Source organism: Macaca nemestrina, chromosome 8, assembly GCF_043159975.1.
Source record: "Macaca nemestrina isolate mMacNem1 chromosome 8, mMacNem.hap1, whole genome shotgun sequence".
Lineage (NCBI taxonomy): Eukaryota > Metazoa > Chordata > Mammalia > Primates > Cercopithecidae > Macaca > Macaca nemestrina.
In genome coordinates, this window is record NC_092132.1 from 146,785,635 (window position 1) to 146,801,814 (window position 16,180).

Consider the following 16,180-nt stretch of genomic DNA (forward strand, 5'->3'; position numbering starts at 1 on the left):
GCTGCCTCTTTCTCCATTTGCTTCCAGCTTTCTCCAGGTAGAGAATAAGTATTTTTATTTACACAAATGACCTAAGTTGTTTTCTCTGTCTGGATTAAAATGCACATGCAAATGAGACATATGAGAAAAGTACTACCTTTTCCAGATATCGCTGATGTTATATTGGATATTAGGTGAATACAAAACTCTTCAACCAAAGCCTTCATCCCTTTAGTTAAGTCCAGAGCAGCCTGTCTGGGTTACATGTATGTCTGAGCTCATGCAGCCAAATAAGAAACACACACTTGGTTAAAATGTTTAAAGAGATGAAGGAGAAGGGAAGACAAGCCCTCTGCTTGGATATTACAAGAGGAGAAAACCAAGGCTCAAACACAGATTTTTTTTTAAAGAATTGAATTGGACCCAGTGACATCAACAGGAGGTGTCTGGGGGTAAAGAGAATGGAAAGGGGAGAAAAAAATCAAGACAACTCAAATTTAAGTTAAAATAGAAAGGAAGGGGGTCCAAAGCGAGGAAGGAGAAGTGGAGGGGACCAAGAAACGGGAGACAGACTCAGGGAGGAGAAGAACAAGAAAATAACATTTTGAGCAGCCTTGGAACTCTCTGTATAACTTCAGGAAGGGAGAGTTTGTAAAACCAGGTCCTACTGGTTTTGTTGTATGTCTTATGCATGATTTTTAATACTAAAATAAAAACGTTTGGCAGACAGGATAGAATCAACATGGCAGTTTATTTATGTCCCTGTTCTCATGAACATCAGGGGGCTTTTGAGAAGCATTTGAGAACACTGGCAATTTTATGTTAATTCATGTTTGTTCTGCCCCTCCATGCCTTAATCTTTCTGTTACTCTCTCTCTGTTCTTCCTTACTCTCTCTCTGTTCTTCATTACTCTCTCTCTGTTCTTCCTTATTCACCAAACCCATCCAAGGCATTCAGGCATATTAATTACTTCCTGAAATACGTGACTCAAGTGTTTGTTCCACCAGCAGTGGGATAGTAGCACGTCCACATTGTCCTTTGAGAATGATAAGTCATTCTGGGGCACCGCTCTTCCCACGCTCCGGGCCCACACACACAGCTCCACTCCATCAAAGGAGCCCCGCTGCCTGCCCACCCACCCGGGGTGCTTTCTGGCTTGCAGTCCTCTTGGCAGACATGAGGCAACGATTGCTCCCGTTCTTCACCAGCCTTCTCCTTGTGGCTCTGCTGTTTCCAGGTAAAATGGAAAGGTGACCCAGGCATGGGTGCTAGAATCTCTCTGCAATGGTCATCTGGGGTATGGGAGTTCAGGCTGGGCAGGGAGAGATGCAGTCCTGGGAGCACACATTCCTGGTGGAGCTTCGGGTCTCTGAACTGGGTTCATCAATGGCACTCTGAATTGGCTGATGGCACTTGCTTCCCAGGGGAGAGGGTCCCACCCCGACTCCATTTTCTTATCCTTTTAACATTCCCCTTTCCCTTACAGAGAAGAATATTAATTTTAGGGAATCTTAACAGCTGCATTAGTGACGCTTGAAATACATTCTCTGGCTGCACTGGCTTTGAGGTGCTCAGACTCACTGTTCATGGCATACATTTCTTACACATCATTCACCTTCTCTCTCTACACACAGGCGCATACAACACATGTGCACAAATGTGCACACACATGGAATACTAGCATCCCTCCCAACTCCCCCACCCAGTCACCCACACTCACTCACCTGGTAGAGCGTAGGTACCTCATGCTGACGGGTCTTCCAGGAGGAGGCCTCAGAGCATCCTCAGCCATGTGTTTCCACTTGCACAGGATTGTCCCAAGCCAGACATGTTAACCACTCAGCCACCGAGGCTCTCAGAGAACTCCGGGAAGGAGCCACTGGGCAAGGCACAAACGGGTCTCAGCTGCTACGCCACCCAGTGAAACGGGCCCCCATAATACGGCGCATCCCCTATTACCCAGGTGAGTCGGGGACCAACACGGGAAACAAGTGCATCCACTGGGGAGATGTAAAGGGAAAAAATAGATGGGAAGGTGTCTGTGCTGGTCAGGTGGGTGAGCAGTCATTGTTTGAGGAAGACATGGTGTGGGTGCGTTGGGCTGCCCTGCCTGTCAGGGAGGCCCTGGGGTCTCACAGCTTCCCCTGGGGCTGGATCACTGAGGGCCTCGTGGAACATGGAAGTTTTGAGGGTCCAAAAGGCAAATTATCTGAGGCCACGTCTAATTGCTGACTTCCTCCAAGAACAGGAGCCAGAGGAGACGCTGGTGGAAACGTGGCTTCCTGCCAGGTTGCAACCCCATGCCGTTAGCTTTGGAGGTCGTTCCACCCTACAGGAAGTTACTGAATACCTGCTAAGTGCCAGGTGTCCATTGCAGTCTGGAAAATGCTTCCCGAGGATGGGGGCAGAGAATAGACTGTATTATCAGTCTACTTAGGCGAGGAAGTAGCAGGAAATTTCAAGGGGCAATTGAGTCCACAGCCACCCATCTGGACTCTTCCAGAAGGGCCAGGCTTCTGGTCAACCCCCAAACCCCTGGACAGGACCAGCTACAAATCCAGAAGGGCCTGGAGGAGCCTGTAGTTTCCAAGATGCTTCTTTAATCCCAAGCTCATTGCTGATCGTAAGACAGGGAGAACTAGGTTAGCAGCTCAGTGAGCAAGAGTAAGAAAGACAGGAGTGTGTCGGCAAATTGCTGTGACATCCAGCAAATAATGTCCTGCTAATATTGACACCTGCAGTATCCTACCTAACCTCCCATCCCTTTCTAATTGGCCCTCAGTTCCAAAGGACTCATTCATCTGGATCTCCTCCCAAGGGAAGGGAAAAAGAAAACTCAATTGTTGCACAACAAATATAAACAGGTGCAATAGTAGGCATGTGTTATTTAGTCTAACGGTATTCCTATGAGACAGGATTATTCCTTCCTTTGGTTAGAGGAGATTTAGCAGGGAAGAGCTATACATCTGGAGCTGATGTTTTAGTTTGGAACTTGAAGCTATTAACTATGGACAGCTGTTTCATATCCATGCCACCCCGCCCTGTCCCTCAGGGCTGTAATGACCACAGTTTGATTCTGGAGATGGTCTTAAGAAGCTAATGTTGGATTTTTTTTTTTTTTTAATGCAGAAGTTGAATCAGATTTAAGAATTGTCGACTGCAAGAGAAGTGAAGGCTTCTGTCAAGAATACTGTAATTATCTGGAAACGCAAGTAGGCTACTGTTCGAAAAAGAAAGACGCGTGCTGTTTACATTAAAACCGATGTCGCTGGTATAGAAACAAAGCTCTGCCACTTACCGGTTCTCCTGGGCCACGTTGTCCAATCAGGTGCAGGTTTTTTGCGGAAGTGCCTGAGCAGCGGGGAGCGGAAGTATTGCCACTTGTGCCAGACAGTTCAAGTATTTTATTGTGGCAAAATAAATGGCAAAAATGCTACCCGTGATCTTAAAGAAGATGATATAGCTTGACACAAACAGAATTTTCAAAATCACACAAGTTGTCAATTTGTGCTAGTAAATGTGGATATAATAAACTTTCATTGGAAAGAATTCAAATAATTTGTTCTTTTATTTTAAAAACTATTTTTTGAATACCTACTTCTATTCTAGGTTCTGTGCAATGGAGTCCATTCTGTTCTAAGTACTGTGGAATGTAGTCAGGATGTTAGGTGTGTGGTCAAACCCATTCTCCGTCAGCCCCATCAGCAACTACGCGCAGGCCGGTTCAAAGCCCTGTTCTCTAGCAGCGGCTGAGAGCGTGCAGGCAAATGCCTTCTGGGGAGAGACTGGGAGCTGGGAGTTACGGCCTGTTCTCTTTGTGCTAAAGCTGGAAGAATACCCACTGGAAGTCCTCTTGTGCTCCTTTAAAACTACCCGTTTGTTTTTCGTGGCCTTAGAAGACACAAAACGCAGAGCCCCATCTATGAACCGATGGTGCTGTGCATTTCCAGGCTTTTGGTGTCCTGAACAAAGAACTGGATGTGATACTCAAAGAGCAAAGCAAGAAGCAAAAGTGTGTGAAGCCCAGTATTACACTCCCGGAGAGGGGAGAGTGGGCTGACTTCTGCCAAATGGGATCAGCATGACTTCGGTGTACTTGGGTCTTTTTTTGTGTTTTTTTTCCTTCTGTTCCCAAGGCTGCCTTATCTTTAGGCAGTGTTTGCCTTTTGATTGATAGGTGTGTTGCTTAGTTACTTTAGCCTCTGCGGGCTTGTGTGTTGTCTCCAGCCTATAATTTTAAGTACATGCATGATATGCAATCCATATGCATGCGCTTTAATGAGCTGATTATCATACGGGGTCCTGTTAAGGATACTTTTTCTCTTTAATGCGCATGCCTGTCTCTGAAGAGCTGCCACTTCCTGGTTTGGTCTGGATCTTGCTGGCCATGGGGTCTTTGCTCTCTTCTTTATCTTACTTTTTGTTTTGGCTGCTTCACTTCTGCCTCTTATATTGCTTCTTGCTCACCCACCCCTTCACCTTGCTTCTGTTTCTGCTTTTATTCATTCTGCCCTTTATCCAACTTCCAGTTTCCTCTGCAATTCTCCTGCCTCACATTCACTTCCAGAGATAAGTGATTTAGGAGCCAGTCCCCCAGATGGCAGCTATAAAACTATGCTTGATGTATTCTCCTTCTAGGGAGAAGTTGGAGACCTGGATTTTTTGCTGGAGCTAGTGGGGAAGAGCAGGCACAGTGCCTATCTATATCTCTGTTCAGGCTCCCACAGGTCTACTGTTTACCCTGCCCCTTTGGCTCCCAGATGCAGACCCAAAAGTCAACCCTCAGGCAGCAGATGGGAAAATGGGTAGATAAAGCCCTTGCCGGTAGAAACCGGGAGGTGGGCATTTGCCTGCCTGCTCTGGCCCGAGCCCAGGGAGACAGCTGCCAAAAGTGCTTGCAAATCTGTGTCCAACCATCTCTTTGGCATCTGTGGTTTAGGGAGACCTGCAGATGCCAGATCTATCAACCCCAGGCTGGGCGATTTAGGAGCCAAATCCCTGGGTGGGAAGCATAAAGGTCAGGGTACTGTATGTGTGGTCCAAAGCCTTCACTCTTCAGGGAGAAGCTAGGAGTTGGGACTTCCTTACCGGTTGATTGTAAGGTGCTATGCCTGGGATAGGGATTGTGCTGGGAGTGTGCCTCAGCTCTTCCCACCTCTTTTCACATGAATATTTTCTCAGTTGCTTGATGTGTAGTAGTCTTTCAACTAGTCTTTGGCTTTCTCTCAGAAAGAACTGATCTGTGTGTTGCTATTTCTTTGGTGTATCTGTGGAAGGAAGGAAAGGCTGGAGCCTCTGATTCCACCATCTTGCAGATGTCAGTCTGGCACACCCTTGATTACTGTGTAGTTGAGCATTTTTTCATTTCTTTATTGATCATTTTTTCTCTTCTGTAAAATTTAATAATTTATTGGGTTACACTTTATTTATTTTTTATTTATTTTTTATTTTTGGATGGAGTTTCACTCTTATTGCCCAGGCTGGAGTGCAATGGCACTATTTCAGCTCACCGCAACCTCCGCCTCCTGGGTTCAAGCAATTCTCCTGCCTCAGCCTACCTAAGTGGCTGGGATTACAGGTGTGCACCACCACACCCAGCTAATTTTGTATTTCTAGTAGAGATGGGGTTTCTCTATGTTGCAGGCGGGTCTTGAACTCCTGACCTCAGGTGATCCGCCCACCTCAGCCTCCCAAAATGCTGGGATTACAGGCGTGAACCACTGTGCCCGGCCCGGTTACTACTTTATTCTTATCCATGTATATGTGCTCCTTTTATATCTAACCTTACATATTATTTCCTCCATCAATTATCTTCCTTTTCTCTGGAATGCCTCCTGTTTAAACCCCAGTTATCCTTGAAATATCCTCTCATTATCTTTCAACCATAATTTTCATGTTTTTCCCTTTTGTTCTCTACTTTGCAGATATTTATTTTTATATCAGTTTCTCTTCCTGTAGAGCCCTTCTATTTTTTTTACTATTTTTGGATTTTGAGGTTCAGTTATTAGATTTTTATTTATTGTTAAAGAGTCTTACATTTGCAAATAGTCTTTTCCTTTCTCAACGTGTGGCTTTCTCATGGGACCTAATTCTCATTTTGCTGACCATAGTTTCTCAAATCTCATTAGGAATACACATTGATTTTTTTAAAACTGCATTTTTCCATTGACATAGCACATATTCCAGTTCAGTTAAGTCTCTTCCAGTTTTTAAAAGTGCTGATTTCACTTCTGCTAGTTTTACACTGACTGCTAACATCTACTTGCTCAAGCAGACCAGCTGTGGAGGATTACTTTGGTAGGGTAGGCTTGAGAGGTGGCAAAGAATCAATGTGGGTAGAATCTGCTGTTTGTCTTAAAATTTTCTGTAGAGTATCTCTACTTAAAAGAAGTTTCATGGATATCTTTAATAAATACATAGGGAAGAAATAATGATATTTGCCTAACCTGTCCGTAAAATCTTCATCAGTGGTAATTACTTTAAACTCAAGTTAATTAATAATAAACTGCATATCACAAAACTTTGAGCTCATTATTCTCTTTGCAGCTTTCTTTAAATCCCATAAATTAAAAATTCCTGCAAATATTGTTATTTATGAGGTTGCTACAAAACTAATTGCAGTTTTTGCCATTGAAAATAATGGTCAAAAACCGCAATTAGTTTTGCACCAACCTAAATACAAGTATCTGGGTAACAATCAGGATCCCGGGGCTCAGCATAGGAAAAAGCAAGGCACACAGAGCCCTTTAAAGAATGCCACCTTTCCAGGCTTCTTTTCTGAACAAAGCTGTTCCTTAATCAACTTACATACGGGCACACTCACATAGGGCTGACACCTGGCAATAATGAAGGTATGTGAAACTAGTACTTACATACAAAACCAGAAGCAGTGGTAATTTAAATAACCTCTTCGTAAAGCAATCTTAATATATATGTAAGACATAAAATACTTATTCCCATTGTTTCAGTTATTCTGCTCAGAAATTATCCTAGGAAATAAAAAAAAATGAGAAACCTAAAAAACTCTAAAATATTCCAAATAGAGCACTGTATCAGCAAACTATAATACATCTACTCAGAGATATTACATATTCCTTAGGTATCATAAATATAACACAGTGAAAAACCATGAAAATTCATAACATTTTCAAAATACGTATCTGTCCTAAAAATTATGATACCAATATTCACATATTCAATATAAAATTAACTGTAAGAAGTATGTTCAAAAACAATAAAGTTTCTAATCTTAAAATTGTTGGCGACTTTTAGACATTTATACCTTTAAAAATACCATCAAGTTATTGAATTACTCCTAAAATTTAAATATACATTTGTAAGAACAAAATTAATGTGCCTAAAAATAAATATATATGTATTTACAAATATATCCCTTAATTATAGGCAAAGACATTCTGTTGTAGACTCAAGTTGCACCCAGAAACTCACAGATTTAACAGAAGAAAGCACTTCCTGGGCAGTAAGATGATAAGACTCCTTGTTTGTATAGTGGTGAGTAAAAAATAAATTAAAAAATTTTTAAAAGATGATATGACATTAAAGCATGTTACCCAGAGAGATTTTGGAGCCTATCTGGGATTCATAAAAAACAGGTAGAAACTGATTTTATTTTCCTCTCATTCTTTGGTATTATAATATTTGCAGTGCTGGGTTGGGAACAAGGGGAGGGAGAGCATTAGGATAAATACCTAATGCATGCGGGGATTAGAACATAGATGACAGGTTGATAGATGCAGCAAACCACCATGGCACGTGCATATCTATGTAACAAACTTGCACGTTCTGCACATGTATCCCAGAATTTAAAGTAAAATAAAATAAAAATAAATAAAAATTACAGTCATTAAAAAAATAATTTGCCATCCTGCTTGGAGACAACTGAATAAATATAATGGGTTCTCAAGGTCAGTCCTGAGTCAGCAATTCCATTAGTTATGCATTCTTTGTTCTTCTCACGGCAGCTTTTTAGTACAGGCCCCGGAGCCCTGCTGACGTTTTATGGCCACCAGCTGTACCGCAGTGGGAAGAGGTCCTTAGGAGCTTGCTGGAGGCTGTCTCAGAACCCACTGCAGCACACCTGACTGCCTTGTATTCAGATCTGTACGCCCACCTTCCGCCCAGTGTCTTTCCCTCCCCTGCACCCCAGTAGCTTTCCCTGGGATTTGATCCTTCTGACTCATCCATTGCCCAGAGCGTCCCTGTCATCAGAAAGCCTGTCTTCTCCTCAATGCCTGAGGTCTGCGGGGCAAGGGACAGGTGGGCAGGTTCAGTCAATTCTACCCCATTGCACCTCGCATGACATAAATAATGGTCACTTCTAGTCTTTGCTTACTGTCCCTACGTGTGGTGGTCACTGCAACCCTGCAGGGTTGACCTGCTCTCACTTGGCTTATTCTTACCTCTCTGGGTCATGGAAAATGACCTTCTGCACCCAGGGAATCTCCCTTAGTTGGTAAGACCAAAATGGAAACAAATAATAAGACCAAAATGGAAAGTTAGTCTGCCTTCATAAAGAGAGATTAAATTCATTAACACAAACCCTGCCTCTTTCTTGAAAGACAAAAAAAAAAAAAAAAAAAAAAAAAAAAAAAATCTCTGGAGCAAGAGGAGTAACATTAGCATTGTCCATGAGGATAAACAAGTGGGGAGAACCCCCAGCTAGCTTTTTTATCATCCTGAAAGGAGACACCAGTAAGCAGCCACTGGATTTGCCAGCTGTACACATTTCACATATATGAAATTATACAATATGTGGTATTTTGTGCCTAGCTTATTTTACTTAATCTGAGATTTTCAATGTTCCTCCATATAGGAGAATGTGGCAGTACTTCTTTTCCTTTTGTGACCGAAAAATATTGCATTGTATGGATGTGCCACACTTTGCTTATGCATTCATCAACTGATGCACATTTGCATTGCTTCCACCATTGACAGTTGTGACTAATTCTACTATGAACACTACACTCATGTACAAGTTGTGGTTTGAACACCTATTCTCACTGCTTGTATGTATACGCCTAGGAGTCGAACTGCTATGCCATATTTGGAACTCCTGTTGTTTCACTTCCTGAGGAAATGCCAGACTTCCACAGCAGCTGCACCACTGTACATTCCCACCAGCAACATATGAAGGTCACAATTGCTCCACATCCTCACCAACACTTGCTGTTTTCGGAAATTTTGTTTTGTTTTGTTTCGTTTTCAGACAGAATCTCGCTCTGTCGCCCAGGCTAGAGTGCAGTGGCGCCATCTCAGCGCACTGCAACTTCTGCCTCCGGGGTTCAAGCGATTCTCCTGCCTCAGTCTCCCGAATAGCTGGGACTACAGGTGCCCACCATCACGCCCGGCTAATTGCCTCGCTAATTTTTGTATTTTTAGTAGAGACAGGGTTTCACCATATTGGCTATGCTGGTCTGGAACTCCTGACCTTGTGATCCACCCGCCTTGGCCTCTCAAAGTGCTGGGATTACAGGTGTGAGCCACTGCTTCTGAAGTTTTATTTTTTTTTTTTTTATGACCATCCTAGTAGATCTGAAGTGATAGCTCATTATGGTTTTGATTTGCATTTTTCTAATGACTAATGACATTGAGCATCTTTCGTGTGCTTGCTGGCCATTTGAATTTCTTCTTTGGAAAAATCTATTTAAGTCCTTTGTCCATTTTTAAATGTGTTGTTTGCCTTTTTGTTGTTGAATTGTATCAAGATTTTTTAAAATACAAAAGCATTTTTTCTACTTTCAAATGTTTGCAAACCCAGATGTATTTTTCCTCTCTTCTCCTTACACTCTTCTTTTCCATTCCTGAGTATGATGCACATCAGAATAATTATCTTGTATGTAGAGACAAATTGAACTCTATTTCCTTTCGACTCTGCAGTTAGATGAACCTATGAGCCTATGACCAGATATTAACAAAATTAGCCAATAAGGTTGATTTTCTATTTTGATTTCTTTGAAATGATATGCCTTATTATTCAGAATTATCCACGAAATAGTTCCTTGGGGATTGCTTTCTGGATCTGTGATTTGAAAATGGATTCAAGTCTGGAGGAGAAGGTATGTGATAAAATTTGACACTATTAATTTATTTCTCCCTCAAATGAGTTTATTTTCCAACATAGTCTATTGTTTCCAAACTATACAGAAATTTTTTAAACTATAATTTCACAATGATTTGATTAGTGACTGTACTGCTAGAAAAAATATGCCATCCAGCTTTACCTTAGATCCTTCCCAAATAAGGTGTAGTATAAATAGAAAGAATGAATATAAAGTATAAAATATGCATTTTATTGTTTTATCTATAAGTCATCTTAGTGACTTTTAAAAAATGCCTCAAATTTTTGAATATACACACTCAGTGTTTTTATCAAACAATTATTCATGTATCGTGCAGCCACTTTGTCCGTGCACAGGATACATTCAGAATTATCATTATTCCTTGGGGTCCTTGAAGTTAGGGTATCATTTTGGTGTGGAAGCCAATTTCCGTAAGGGGCAAATGAAACTGTTTTTCTTTTCTTTTCTTTTCTTTTTTTTTTAATGAGAGATTTCAGAGATGTCTTCAGAACAAATGCTCCACAGAGAAAGAATTTCACATTTTAATCAATTTTTTAATGTACTGAGTTGGACCCTCACAAATATTCATAACTATTTTACAATTACTTAGTACATGGCTAACATTTAAGGTAACCTTTTTTTTTTTTTTTTTTTGGCAGAGGGTCAAAAGCAGCTTGGAGTGCCCAATTTCCCCTAAAGTCCTAACTTCAAAGGTGCTTTTGCAAGGTACAGAAAGGTCTGTGAATCACACAGTCCCTGCCAAGGCACGCTGTCCTGCTTAATCTCTCCAGAGATGGAAAGTTCAAAATGAACACCGAGCCTCTGCCTCTTTGGCATGCTCGCACTGTTCACCCATGCAGAAAGTCCAAGGCCACTGCTTGATGTCTCTTTTTCGAAATCCATGTCTAGGTAAGACTCATGGTGAGATATGGTTGTTGTAGACAGGTTAACGAAGGCAGAAGGCAGCTTGCAGAAATATGAGGAAGATGCTCTGAAGAATAACAAAGCTCTGCAAGATATTAATATAGGCAAGGCCAGAATAATATCTAGAGTCTGTTATCGCCTACATAAAAATGGGGTATGGATTCATCTCTGCTTCCATATATGTGGGACACCTCTGGAAGGATTAATAAGAAGCTAATAGCAATTGTTATGAAGCCCAGGGAGATAGACGACACCCTTTTCACTTTCCCCTTATGCTTAAGAGAATTTTAAAGAAAATAAATCTAAGTGACCCTGGGACTAAAATCAAATAGGGGCAAAATGCGCAGCTTCATCAACTGTGTGTTTTAATACCACATATTATACAAACCCACACAAAAAATCGTGTCCTTGCAGACTCTGTTTTCACAACCCCCGGCATCCAGCCCAGGATGGCACAGCCCTGCAGCCCCCGGGGGCTCTCTGCATTCCTCACTAGACTGTCACCTCCAACAGGGGATAACTTCATCAAATGAGAGAAGACCCTGTCGTCTTCCCCCAGAGTAGACAACGTCCTGGCTTTTCACAAATCGATGAATTTTGCCAAATTTTTGGAATAATGTGGTACATTGTCTCTGGTTTGTTTTTTCTTTCAGCATAGCGTTTGTGAGGTGCATTCATGTTGTTGTACGCATCTTCTTGTTTTTCTATTCTTGTTGTGGTGTGGAAATACATTATGTGTTTTATTGTTGTCATAATACACTATTTGGTTGCATTCTCTTGGCTGCAAGGAACTGTGCTACAGTGAACGTTCATGCACATGTCTCCTGATGCACATGGGCCTATGTTTCTGTTGGTAGGTGGGAGTCATGTTGCTGGGAAATAAACTATTTATCGGCTCAACTGTGGCGGACATCGCAGCTTTCTGAAGGCAGAAAATATATCTTTACACAACCATGTCTCTAGCATCTAGCACAGCGCTTGGCACTCAGTAGCCACACCTCAACGTTGGTTCACTTTCCTCTTCAACATCCGTATATGGAATTCTTGGTTGATCCCTGCTTCTCTGAATATCAGGAAGCCAGTCTATTTTTAGGCAGAAAGGGAAGAGTAGTCAGTTACCTTCTGCCCACAGCCTTACTCAGTAGAGCAGATAAATACGCTCATACTGATCAGTATTCCCAAAAACCTATAAATGTCCCACTTTATGCCTTCTCCGCTCCATTTCATTCCGTCATTCATCATATTTGCTCTCCTTCACGGGAGGGCAGGGAGGTTCAACGGACCTTAAAACATGAAGGTCTTTTTTCTATTTGCTGTTCTCTTCTGTTTGGTCCAAACAAACTCAGGTAAATGTCTCCTGGTTGGCCCTGGGGAAGGTCACGCAGGAATTCCATTTATGTGTGTGTCTGTGTGGACAGTGTGGAGGTGTGTCTGTATGTGGTTAGTGGGTGCAGGTGGGCCATAGTGGGGCTCAGCCTTGGACAATTTTGATCTCCCCTGTGAAGGTTTTTTAAAAGCTAAATAAGTGTTACAAGGATCTTGACACAAGACAAATGGGTATGTTTGCTGTGATACAAGTGAGAAGCACTCACTGCAGTCTGAGAAAAGTTTTCAGAAGGAAGTTACAGTCATACAAATATCAGAGCTGGAAGGGAATCAGAGATCATCCATAGCAGCCGCATATTCTACAAAAAGAAAACCAAAGTCCAGAGAAAGTGTTAATTTACCACTGTGCAATGAATAATTATGGGCATAGTAGGTCTTCAAACTTTTAATAGTCCCCCTGCTTGCTCATATGACTCATTTTACAGATGGGCAAGCTGAAGTGTAACCAGTTAAATGAGTTGTCTAGGGAGACATAATGAGATATTGGAAGACATAAGACCAGAATCCAGGTCTCCACGCTTCCAGTCTGGGGGCTCTTCTGTTTTGACTAAAGATGGACCCCCCACCTTCTTCACTTTGCTGTCTCCTCCAAGCTGTGACAGGGCTGCAATGATACAGAATCAGAGATTAGACCCCGTTTGGAGGTTGGATGTTGTGCAAGAGTGTTTTCATAATCACGCAAGACCAACACTGTGTTGTTGTTGTTGTTGTTGCTGCTGCTGCTGCTGCTGCTGTTTAAAGTCATTGCACGTGGCATTTGCAGATCTGACATAAGTAAGATCTTTCTTCCAACCATCTCTTGCACAATGTCCTGTTGTTATAACAAAATTCAGGTGGTCATTCGTGACTTACAAGCCCACAGGTCCTGGTGAGGAGACAGGTTTTATTTCCTCCTTTTCACTGTAGGACATAAAACTAAAAATTGGGCCATAAGCTGAGAATGGGTTAATACTTCTAATTTCCTTAGAGACCAAGACCTGTCCCATTCTGGACTACTTCCGTTTTCCAAAACTCCCTTTGCTTCCTTCTAGTGCACATCTCTCCCCAGGAGGCTCGAGGACCCTGATTTAAGAGCTGCATGGGCTTTTTAGGGCCCAGATGGGCCAGGTGAGCACGCATACGACACACCCTATCATCCTCCTGGCAACATGTCAGATATAAATTATCGTTCCTGGTTTAAAGCTAAGAAGCCAAAGTTCGGTTAAATTGGGACTTTTCCAAAAGTACTCAGCATTGTCAGAATATAGCAACCCTTGGCTGTGGGCTGGGGTCATCTGCTATTCTCTGCACTATATGAGTTAAATGTCAACTCTCTTCTGTTGTATCCATAGGGGATGTTCCACCGGGAATTAGAAATACCATCTGCCTTATGCAGCAAGGGACCTGCAGACTTTTTTTTCTGCCATTCTGGTGAGAAAAAGCGTGACATTTGCTCTGACCCCTGGAATAGGTGTTGCGTATCAAATAGAGATGAAGAAGGAAAAGAGAAGCCAAAGACCGATGGCAGATCTGGAATCTAAAATATAAGCTCCTGGAAGGCAGGGATCTTGAAGTATCCCAAGGGCTTAAAGGAATGTGTGGCTTGTAGTAGGTGTTCAATAAATATTTGTTGAATGAATTTAGCACCAAAGGTGAAGAGCTGATAAAATAATTTTTTTAACTTCCTTACTTCTCCATGTACTGCCTTTTCAAAGGGGTCTCAGAATTTCGTGATATTCCACTTTCCTTTCCTAGTCAAGGGAATATCTCTTAATTACCTGGAGATAGGAATAGACTAGAAACCAAGCTCCAAACTGATTTTCAGAGGGACGTAAGTGCAACCAATCTGCTGCTCTGTTTTCCATCTGATGACATCTTTCTTGCCACACCCAGCACTAGACTTCTGCTTATTCACCCAGATGGTAAAGCACCTTATCCCTTTTCCCTTTATGCCTCCTCAAGCAATAACACCAATAGGTCACATTTTGGTAGGATAGTATTGTTTTCCAGCATTTACTCTTAGGCTATTTCAATTGATGAATACGACAAGCTGATAGTGTGTATAATGAGGTGCAAGCAGGTCCATTTTAGGAATGAAAGAAAAATGAAAATCATCAGGTGAAGCACATTTCCCCCAGGCTAGCAATTCATAAATGGCATTCTCGGTATGCCTATCAGCCAGCATTCATTCTTCTATGTTCCTTCTAAAAAACATATTTCTGTGCAATTGGAGCAAGGCAGGGCCCCTGCTCATGGAGATTCCTGAATGCTTAGCTGCCTTTTGCCTTTCTCTGGATCCTGCTTGAATTTGTTGAATACTAATTCCAAGAGTAGTGCATACTAATTACAGGTAAGGAATGCAAAACATAATAAAAACAAACGTGCTGAGGGGTAGAGACCACATGACAAGCTTTCTCCTGACTGACAGGGGGCTTGGGAAGATGCTCTGTGTCCCTGTTTGTGTTGCTGCCTGAGTCCAGTGTGCTTCTGAATGAGCCGAGCTGCTCCAAAGAGCCCCCTAGAATGTACACTTTGGGGCCCAGTCTCAATTCCCAGCTCAGGTTGCAATGAATATTTGGCATCATGCCTTTGGCCTCTCGCAGCCTCTTCTAAACTCACTCTTGCTTTTCCTCTTTTCTAAATACAATCAGACAGACCCCTGGAAGTGCACACAGTAAGTCTCTCTTAGGCACAGGCACCTCTGCAGGGCCCTCTGTCATGCCTCTAGAGGGAAGAGCCATTGTTCCATCCCTGAAGGGAATGACTTCCTGAAGGGCATTGGCCCCTATTAGCCTTGACTCAGAGTGAAACGCAGCAAACGTCCATGCCTCAGAACAGGCAGACACATTCTCAGGCAGGAGTGCCACCAACCCACACCAGCAGATCTGTGTACCAGAAACACAAAATAGCATGAAGGGGCACTGGGGGGCTGGAGCCTGGTTCCATGAGGATGGGACTTCTGGGCAGGTGCTGTTAGACAGCAGCCCCTTCTCTTGGCCTCATCTTCCTCAGAAATGAAATGAAGGAGGTGGGCTCAATCTCAGACCCCATCAGAGCACAGCAGCCTGTGGGTGTGGAAGCAAAGCCTCACCCAAGGACCTACGGGGTCTCCACCAGGTGAGGTGGGGAGGATGGGAACCCCGTTCCTCCCTGCCAGGGTGGTACAGGTGAGAACCCCCAGGGAGTCCTCCGCAGAGTCCAGGGCCGGCCAGCAGGGCACTCGCATGGGCCCTGGGCTGTATTATTGAATATTTTTAAGGTGGACCCTGGGCCTGGGCTGATCTAAATTGTGGAAAATGTTATCTCCTTCTTAAGTAAAACTTCTCCAAAGGAAGTGTGTGTCCACCTGTCAGGAATGGCAAAAAACTGGTACCTATGGCATTGCCCAGCACAAAACAGGCTGCCTGGGAGTGTTTGCTAAGGCTTCCGGGAAGTAAACATGAAGGGAAGGCAAGAAGGGAAGGGAAGGGAAGGGGAAGGGAGGGGAGGGGAGGGGAGGGGAGGAGGGGAGGGAAGGGAAGGGAAGGGAAGGGGAGGGGAGGGGAGGGGAGGGGAGGGGAGGAGGGGAGGGGAGGAGGGGAGGGGAGGAGGGGAGGGGAGGGGAGGAGGGGAGGGGAGGGGAGCGGAGGGGAGGGGAGGGGAGGGGGGGAGGGGAGGGAAGGCGGCGCAGGCTCCTGGAGTCCTCAGTGTCGAGCTCCAGAGTTGCTCTGTTCCCTTTTTAATTTTTGTTTACTTTTTGACTGTTTTTTCTTTTTCTTTTTTTCAATGTAAAGTGTCTCTGTGAGGCCTGAGAATGAATCTGACTGGATCAGCCCAGAGACGAAGTGAGCCC

The 16,180-nt window shown here is 43.2% G+C and overlaps 1 protein-coding gene across 1 annotated transcript; it reads left to right on the forward strand.

Moving 5' to 3' along the window:
- Window positions 1-959: 959 nt before the first annotated feature.
- On the forward strand, window positions 960-13,889 carry LOC105499847 (sperm-associated antigen 11B). The gene is given in 4 exon segments (XM_011772655.2): window positions 960-1,217; window positions 1,791-1,943; window positions 13,701-13,762; window positions 13,764-13,889. Coding segments are annotated over 4 exon segments (534 nt in total). The 5' UTR covers window positions 960-1,024.
- Window positions 13,890-16,180: the final 2,291 nt, after the last annotated feature.